The following is a 10,021-nucleotide window of genomic DNA, read 5'->3' as shown; positions in this document are numbered from 1 at the left end:
TATATAATATGATTTTAGGTATGAAATCATCATTGAAGAATGAACACCTAGCCACCCAAATATTTCTTTAAATACATTTTTGGGGCTGATTTATGTGGTCCATTTCTTTTACTAATTTATTTAGAAATGGTAGCACTTTAATTAGTAGATTAACATAAATTAAATGCATGTTCTCAATTATTAAGTACATACTCTTATAGTCTTAGCTTGTATCCTACTCAATAATAAGATAGATAGAAATTAATAATTTTTTTTTACTTTAATTAGTGGCCATTATCAACCAAACGTAAGTGAAAGATACAATATTAAAAAAAAAAGTCTTTTTTTAAGAGAAATATTCGATTGGTATGAATATTGTTGTCAGGAGGATGTGGGTTTTAATGTGTTGAAACATATTATTCTCCTATTTAAGAGTTAGAGAAGGGTTATGGATAGTTTTAAATATTGTATAAAAAAAGAAGATATGATCAAAATTTATAATGAGGTTATTCAAAAAAAAAACTTATATATATAATATCTTTGAAAGAATTTGAAACCCTAGATTAAGACATTGAGAAGAAGCTAAACAACAGAGAGAACAACCTTGAGCTTCAAGGTGACCCACCACTTTTTTTGAAACATATCTCATGTTGGAGGACCATGAAATGCTAAGAAATCCTCTCATGTAACCCAAATGCTTCAACAACACTCATTGAATAAAAAAAATCAGAATGTTGAATTAAAAATTGATAGTGATACTGAGTTTAGTGAATGTAATAAAATCGAAAAAAAAAAGTTCAAGTTAAATGTTGAATTCAAATCAAATTTATTATCAATTTATTTTATCGAGAGAAATAAAGAAAGGGTTGTCGAAGTTTAAACCCAAAACCTGATGTTAACCAAGATTTAAGTAAAATAAATTATTTATCGCTACACTTATGACTAATTACTAAGGAAAATCAATTGCAATTTACTTACACTCCTGACGAGAAAGTAAATCATGGTTAACTCACAACAATAAATAAGGTTGCCACTATGATTCGAACCTACAATGTAAACTTTTAGAATGAATGCTTAATATCATTAAGCTTAATGTTCAAATCAATCCCTGAACTTTGAAATTTTGCAAAGGGTGGGTGAGTGGGGACCAAATTTGCATGTTTACAAACAAATTATATAAATCCAAAAATTATAAAATATGATGATGTCTCTAACCTAAAGGGTTTTCCAGCATATATATATATATAAAATGATGAAAGATTCTGAATTTGATTAATATGTTACATTAGATGCCATTATTTTATGTTATCCTTTTACATGTATTACAATGACAGGAATTATTTAAATAAATGAGATTAGGTTAACGAAAGTAAATATTAATAAAATCCCAATTAGTCCATCATTATCTTCTAAAAACAATATAGTCTGGATTCCAGATTGTCAGTTTTCTGCATTTCTTTTGCCCTTTTAGGTGAAAATCATTAGCTCATATAAAACCTAATCAAAATTTCGTTAATTAAATAATCAAATAAAATTTGATCATAACGTCAATCGCGAAATTAAAAAATTATTCTAGAAAAATTAAAATGAATCATAAATTATTAGAGATAAAAATAATTTTATTATTATAAAATTATCAAGCTACTGCCTCTCCCGCCTTCGTCCCTGCATGTTGTCAATAAATCCTTGACATTATTGAAAAAAAGTGAAGTCTTAAGATTTTAAGAGAGTTGCTCTCAGGAGACTTTGCTCCCAAAATAAGAATTGTTCTTTTAATTCTTTTAAAAATTATAAAATTTTAATTTAATTCAATGATAAAAAAATATTTTTATCTCTTTAAATTTCAAATTTAGTTTTATCTCCTTTAAACTTAAAAAGTTTATAGTTTAGTCCTTGTGTTATATTAATTGGAGAATTTAGTATTTATATATATTTTGATTTAATATAATGTGGTATTTTTATTGTGATACTTTAATTATTGAGTCAATCAGTTGAAATAAAATTTTAAATTTAAGAGATAAAAATCATAATTTCATCACTAATTTTAAGAATTGAATTGAAATAAAAAATTAAACCGATTAAGTTATGCATTGATTTAAATCAGGAATTGATACTTTGAATTTTACAGTACTACTTCACCGCCCCACGAGCTAAACATGGTTGATTTCCCAGTTTCTCAACACAGCCAAATTCATGGAACTTTGCTCCAGCATTAATGGCAACTGTTCTATACTTGGGATCGGTTCCATCATTGTCGTCTTCTCAATTAATTCCCCTAACAAATATTCTACACAGGTTTCATTCAAAATTTTTCACTCTTAATATATTTTTAAGCATTCAAGAAAAATTGTAAACCTTTTAAATTGATATAATAATAAAATTTAACCTTAAATATTTATATATGATTAAATTTATTAAGATTTCATCATTTTAAAATACATAAAATATTGTCGATTGAGTTTTAATTCGATTGATATGAGTATTATTATCAAGATAGGAAGATATAAATTCAAATATGTTAAAATATATTATCCTCTTATTTATCGATTAAAGAGAAATCATTGTAAAATAACACACAAAACACTATAATCATTAACTCTCCCTTCATTGTTGCAATGGGGCGGTAGCTAAAAATCTTTGGCTCACAAATATGTGGCCAAAATTTAAGCCAACTAAACTAAGGTGTCTCAATAGCCAACCTCATTCCAATGGGTTTTATTCATGTCATTTTCCCATGCCAGAAAACAATTGGTCGGCCATAATTCATTATATTTAAATATCCTGGAAATTAAAATTTCAACAACTAATTTATTCATTTATACTTATCCTACTTGGGATATAAAAAACGGCCCCATTAACTCACCAAAACCATAGAGTTTTCTTCCCTTGGCTTACAAGTTTCATTGTTTATCAGAGCAAGAAAAAGAAGGGAAAATGGAAGGGAAAGAAGAAGATGTTAGATTGGGAGCTAACAAGTTCTCAGAAAGGCAACCTATTGGGACAGCAGCTCAGTCCCAAGATGATAAGGATTACACTGAGCCACCCCCAGCACCCTTGTTTGAGCCTAGTGAGTTGACTTCATGGTCGTTTTACCGAGCTGGAATCGCTGAGTTCGTTGCTACTTTCCTATTCTTGTACATCTCGGTGTTGACTGTGATGGGAGTCCTTAAGGACAAAACCAAGTGTACAACTGTTGGGATTCAAGGGATTGCTTGGGCTTTTGGTGGTATGATCTTTGCTCTTGTTTACTGCACTGCTGGTATCTCAGGTAAACTATATGATCAGCTTTATTCCTTGTTTGTTTCTCAGGAAAATGATAGAAAAGTATAGTATTGATGAGTTATGGTGATGTTATAGGTGGTCATATAAATCCGGCGGTGACATTTGGGCTGTTCTTGGGAAGGAAATTGTCTTTGACAAGGGCAATATTCTACATGGTGATGCAGTGCTTGGGAGCTATATGTGGGGCTGGTGTGGTTAAAGGGTTCATGGGGAAGACAAGGTATGGTGCTTTGGGTGGTGGAGCTAACTCTGTGAATCATGGCTACACCAAGGGAGATGGGCTTGGTGCTGAAATTGTTGGTACCTTTGTTCTTGTTTACACTGTGTTCTCAGCCACTGACGCCAAGCGCAGTGCCAGAGACTCTCACGTCCCTGTAAGTTTCATCAAATGAATGATTGAATTGTTTAAACCATTAAAAACCCAGATTTTTAACCATGACCATGTGTTTGGTAGATTTTGGCACCATTGCCAATTGGGTTCGCAGTGTTCTTGGTACACTTAGCCACCATCCCAATCACAGGAACTGGTATTAACCCAGCTCGTAGCCTTGGTGCGGCCATCATTTTCAACAAGGACAAGGGCTGGGATGACCATGTAAGTCAATTGTTTCACCATTTTTCACTATTATTATTTTTAATCATGAATAATATACTTATCTACTTTGGGTCTGGTTTGATTGCAGTGGATTTTCTGGGTGGGTCCATTCATTGGTGCAGCACTAGCAGCACTTTACCACGTTGTTGTGATCAGAGCCATTCCTTTCAAATCAAAATGATCTACATCAATGGTCATGATCATATGATTTCAAGAAAGTGAAAGTTCCACTCATGCACCCTTTCAGTTTGTTTTTCCATTTTTTTTTGTTTGCATGCCTTTTGTATTTGGATGTAAGAATCTGTAATATATTGCTCCAAATTTAAGTAAAGTCCAATATAAATGTGCTCTCTTTCAAAAAATTTGAAGCATAGTTTAAGGCAGCCTTGAGAAGTTAAACAACAAATGGAACAACTTTGAGGTTGAACTTCAATGGTTGACTCACAATTTTCTTTTTTGAAGTTTAAACTTGTTACAAATCCCATGCAAGGACTTCCTTCACCATGGCTAACACCCTCACCAAAAGGATGCACGACATTGAACTTTGATAGACCACCATCTTCACTACATAACTTAATTCACCAAGGAATCCATCCTTTGCTAGGAGAACTATTCCTCCAAGAGTACGCAAGTTAGCTACCATGACAACCTAACCTGACAAGACACTTATCATTGGTCACCCACATACCTTGTATCTTAATAATAGCACATCATTGTGTTAACATAGCTAGGAATAATTAAATATCGAGTTGGCCAATCAGAATGCACCACGTGTAAGGGGCTAACCTATTTATGTACTCCTACGATGACAACCTAACCACTCTGACAAGACACTTATCATTGGTCACCCACATACCTTATATCTTAGTAATAACACATCATGTTGTTGACATAACTAGGAATAATTGAATATCAAGTTGGCCAATCAGAATGCACCACGTGTAAGGGGCTAACCTCTTCATGTACTCATTTTACTCCTCAACAAGAGGGACCTCTTGTATTTTGGTTCAAGCTTTCACATACCTCTCTGTTCTCTTTCTACAAACTAGAGGTTCCAACTTTCTTTTTTCCTTTTCTAGATTGGCACCTTCTTCTTCCTACACTCCCATTTTCGGTAGAGGCAATGGTCATATTTCACCAACATATCTATAACACCCCAAACCCAGCCTAGACGTTATGGCCGAATCTACGATGTCACATTAAAGTGTATTTTGAAATTCATCGTTCTGTTTGAAAAGTTCATACTTTACTAAATCCCTCGTAGAGATCTTTTTGCAAAACTTTTAAGTATCTTGATTGTTGTTAAGAATTCAAGTAGGTTTAGCAAGAGTTTAATTGTTTAAGATTGTTATTACATTTTAAAATTAAAGTTTGTTGCGGAAAGATATGTTGTAATAGCGTGGTGTTTTGAAAACATTTATCTTTTTGAAAATCTGCGACTTATTACTAGCAGATATAAATCGAAATAGTAAAACCCCACACCAAAGTAAAATTTTAAAGAGGCCTTATTACATAACAAAACCAAAATTAAATAGCTTAAATATTAAAAGTTTTTAAACAATAGCAATAGCTGTTGCGTGGCCTCCATCGAGTCCCTTGCAGCACCGACCCACCTAAGGATTACCTGCACAGGGAACAGAAGGGTGAGTTTATGAAAACTTAGTGTGTAATCCCTTATTAAGCAAACAATCAGTCACACCATAGACAAATACAGTTTGGGCCGAAGCCCATTTTAGTAACAGTCCAATAACAGTTATGGCCTTAGCCCAATACAGTATCAGTAGCAGTGTGGGCCTTAACCCATTACAGTAACAGTAACAGAAATGCAATCAAAAGTCCTACCCATCCATCCTCTACACTCCACTCCGTCTAGCCATACACTTCATGTGGGGATAAAATCGACCCACCCATCCTTACACTCCAAAATATAGTACCGGTTGCGACACTAAACAGTATTTGCAACAGAGCTGCCAGTACAGTACACTTCCTCCAAATATATCAAACCCATCCCCCATGCAATGTGTCATGTCATATTATCATACGTGTGTGCAACATGTCATGCTCAAATACAGTAAAACATATCATAGGGGTATATCAGTCATTTTACCTCTTAGGGGTATAACAGTCATTTCATTAGTATGAGGTCCAAGTATACTTATCGACCCAACAGCAGGTCCATAATCGTCTCGGGCGACCCGTGCAACCATAATGGTCAAATAGTAAAAATAGGCTTAAAACCTATAACACGGCCCATGTGGGCCCATACACCCATGTAGCCCAATAAGCCCAACATGGCCTTGGCCGTGCAAACTACACAGCCTAGCCCAATAATCTCCACATGCCCGTGGGGGCCACATGGCCATTTCTGCCCAACGTGGCCCAAACCGGCCTAAGCCCATGAAATCGCTCATGGTGGCCTTTACTGTCAAACGCCCACGTTTTATGCGTTTGGATCACCACACGAGTGAGTGTACGCTCGTGTAGAGTTAATAGTCATACGTTTCCAGCTTTTGCTGATCTATACTAATAGCAGTGTGATTACACACCTTAAACGAAGATGCGCAAGTAGCCCACGAGCCCAAAGCCTACATTCAACCAAAATACTCCATTTAATCAATAACAATAGGATTAACATCCATTCTTATACTTTATCACAGCCAACTCACTAATACTTGCCTTTACTGAACTAATAAAGATTCCACCCTTAAACCGATACACGAACCCGATTACAAACTCCTTTAGAGATACCTGCGTTTCAAACGAACACATAACTAACATAATACACGCACATAAATTTAACCAATCGCACAACCACTTATCGAAATTGTAGAACCGAAACTAGGGAAGAGAAGTAATCAGTTCACAATTCCCCAAAAATGCCACTACAACAAGGCAGAACTAGCGCAATCACTCTACTAACAATCGCCAGCCAGAGAAGAAGGTGTTAAAAGAGAACTACAAATTCGGCAGAAAGGGAAAAAAAGGGTGAACAAAAACAAAATCAAAATAGCAGCACTTACCACCAAGATCAACAAAGAATAAGCACAAGAAAGAGTCGGCACACAAAGGATAAATGTAAGAGCAATATTCAGCCAACAAAGAGTAAATTGCACTTGAGAGAAGAAGGAAGAAGAAAAGGAAAGACTTGATCACCCCAGGCTAAATTGAAATGATTTGAGAGATAGGAAAGCAATAGGTGTTCGGCCAAAAGAGAAGCCGTTTGAGAAAAGATGTGAGGGAGAAGAAAAATCGCAAGCAACTAGGACTGAAAGGTACTTTCAAAAACACAACTCGGCTTCAGAAACAAAAGAAAAGAACCTCGATTGCAAAAACCCGAAAGAAAGGAAAATAGAGAGGAAAGTAACAAAAGAAACAATAGCTAACAAAAGTGGGAATCAAAAACCACACAATTTCGGCACCCACAAGCCTATGACCGAATTAGCATAATGGGGCAAAAACAAAATTTTGTACAAGCTAAGGCTTGAACTCAGGACTTCTCCAACACTCCTCAAGACACTCAACCACTGAAGCAGACATGTATTTATGCAACAAAACATACAAAAATTGTTGCTTAGATTTTTAGAGCGTTACAATATCTTCAAGTTATTTTTCTACCCCGGGAAAATCTTTCCAACAACATCAATGCCCCTATGCGTCCAACTTTCTCCACATGATTTTAAACCTTCGCTTGTTTGAAGATCCAAACATAAGTTAACTCTTCAAAACTTGTTAGAACTCTTCTCTTCCAAATAATAGCATTAATTTATGAAGGGCAATTGTCCCTTTAACCTTTAATAAAAGACTTTTTTTAAGGTGTAGGTATCGTTGACGAGCATTTTTCGAGAGTGGATTAGGGTTAGTCGTATACATATCACTCGATGGTAACACCTACCTTTTGAGGAAATGAAAGTTCCTAACAAAGTAGTGGTATACTAGAATATACGACAAGGGATTGTATAAAACTGTGATTTCATGTCATCCCTATCCCTTTCTAATAAGAGAATGAAAAATCAGATTTTTCCTCTTGAAAAATTTCAAATTCAACTAAAAATGTTAAAAATTAGGAGGAAAAATCTAATTTTTCATTCTCCTATTGGAAAAGGATAAGGATGATGTGGAATTACAGTTTCATACAATCCTTTCTCAGAATATTCTTTTCCTTCATTAGATGCATGTTACTCTTAGTGTTATCCAACATGACCTGACAACCTTTATGTGCCATGAAGAATACAAACCCTATCTAATACCTTCCACTAATGGGAGACATAATATAAATCTTCCAGAACACTCCCACCAAAAGTTATTCACCTCACCATTAACAATAAAGGAAATATGTTATAAGATCCTACCACAAGGTCCCCACTAACTACCCCATGCAATTCCATAAGAGCTTAAAACCTTCACAAAAAAATGGATGCAAGGAAGATGGAATCCAGCCTCAAACATGTATAATGGTATAAAAAGGCTAGCTTACGTTTACCCTTTATGAACATCATACTCAAAGTTTTCTCCTTGGTTGGAATCAAAAATTCATATTGGTAGTTGTCCAATTGCAAACCATAACATTTTAATAACACCCTCATCTCCTCCATTGCGCGCACTCAAAATTGTCAGTACTGACAAATATGTCAATTTACTTCTTTTTCCTACTACCTTTCTTCTTAACAATATGCTTATACCTATTATCGTTGACCATTCTACAAAGTAAAGAATCTCAAAAACTCCCAACATTAGAACAAATAAAGAAACTAAAGAATCAAAAAAGGAAAGTGAAAAAGAAACTCACATCGAAGAACCAATAAGGTAAAATTGTTACCTTATTTCCAAAAGAACCTAGCTAACCTCCATTTGTCAAATACATAAATTACATGCATGTTTCTCAAAATACTATTTCTAAACACATCACTTGTGTACATATTTCTCAAGAAACCATTGCAATACCAATACAAGAATTGCCTTGTCTCCTACATTTCATCATCATCCTAAAAATGCACACGACTCAAGCAATGTCTTAAATAGTGCTTCCTTAAATCACTCTTAATCATCAAGTTAACACTTAAGTCATCTGTTACAAAGTTTGAAATTTAAAAATTTGAAAATTACGAATATTTGTACTCTGCATTGATGAAAATGTCCCACAAAAATGGGTAAGTAATATTTGCCTTACATGCATTCATGTATCAAGGAAGGCCATATTGCAACCTTTTTTTCGACTAGGGAAAATTGTTATATATACCTTGTTAAGGCCTCATTCTCCACGACTGACTCCTTCGCCAAAAAGGTGAATGACACTGAACTCCATTAGACCACCACCTTCGTCGCCTGACCTAGTTCGCCATGTCCTCATCCTTCACCAATAGAACTATTCCACAAGGTTATTAGGAGTAGATAAGTTAGCTACCCCTGATATCCTAACCACTCTAACAACCCACCTATCACTTATCATCCATACACCTTGCAATTTAAAAACATCAGATCATCTTGTTGACCTAACAATTAACCATTGAATGACAAGTCGACCAATCAAAACACTCCACATGGTAAGGGGGCCAACCTATTCATATACTCCTCTTACTCTTCGATGATGGGGAACCTCTCTCTCATTTTTGGTTCAAGTTCTCAACTTCTCTCTCCTCTTCTTCTCCAAGCCTTCCTTTCATCGGTTCTTCATTCCTCTATAACCAGCTTCAACATCTTTACTTTGCAACTCTCCACCTATAGGGTGAATCATATTTTCTCTTTCCACAAAACTCATGTCGAAGAACCATGCAATATGGCTCCCCCTATTATTGTGTTGGAACCATAGTATCCAATTGCAATTATGATGTCACAATTGTAGACATTACATTAACACGTAATAATTAATGTGAACATGATTCTTTTTTTTTTTTGAAAATCATATTTTCTTTTAAGATAATATAGTTATACATTTGAAATTTAGTCCCTTCACTTTTCAAATTATAAAATACAACTCTAATTGTTAACATCGTTAAAAATTCTTTTGTTAAATTTAGATTCATTACAACATCATTTTTTTGTTACATGATTACCAAATGAATATTTTGTTTATCCTAAAATGTCAAACCAGTGAATTTAACTTAAAATTTTTAATGGTGCTAAAAAATAGACTTAAATAGTGATTGAATTCCTCGAAATAAAAGTAGA

General features: G+C 34.4%; 1 protein-coding gene across 1 annotated transcript; it reads left to right on the top strand.

The window, feature by feature from the left end:
• The first annotated feature begins 2,850 nt into the window (after nucleotides 1-2,850).
• LOC107934986 (probable aquaporin PIP-type 7a) lies at nucleotides 2,851-4,213 on the top strand. Its single transcript, NM_001327386.1, is given in 4 exon segments — nucleotides 2,851-3,247; nucleotides 3,337-3,635; nucleotides 3,716-3,856; nucleotides 3,945-4,213. Coding segments are annotated over 4 exon segments (867 nt in total). The 5' UTR covers nucleotides 2,851-2,913; the 3' UTR covers nucleotides 4,038-4,213.
• The last annotated feature ends 5,808 nt before the right edge of the window (nucleotides 4,214-10,021 follow it).

This window comes from Gossypium hirsutum, chromosome A10, assembly GCF_007990345.1.
Source record: "Gossypium hirsutum isolate 1008001.06 chromosome A10, Gossypium_hirsutum_v2.1, whole genome shotgun sequence".
Lineage (NCBI taxonomy): Eukaryota > Viridiplantae > Streptophyta > Magnoliopsida > Malvales > Malvaceae > Gossypium > Gossypium hirsutum.
This window is presented reverse-complemented; position numbering and strand designations above follow the sequence as displayed.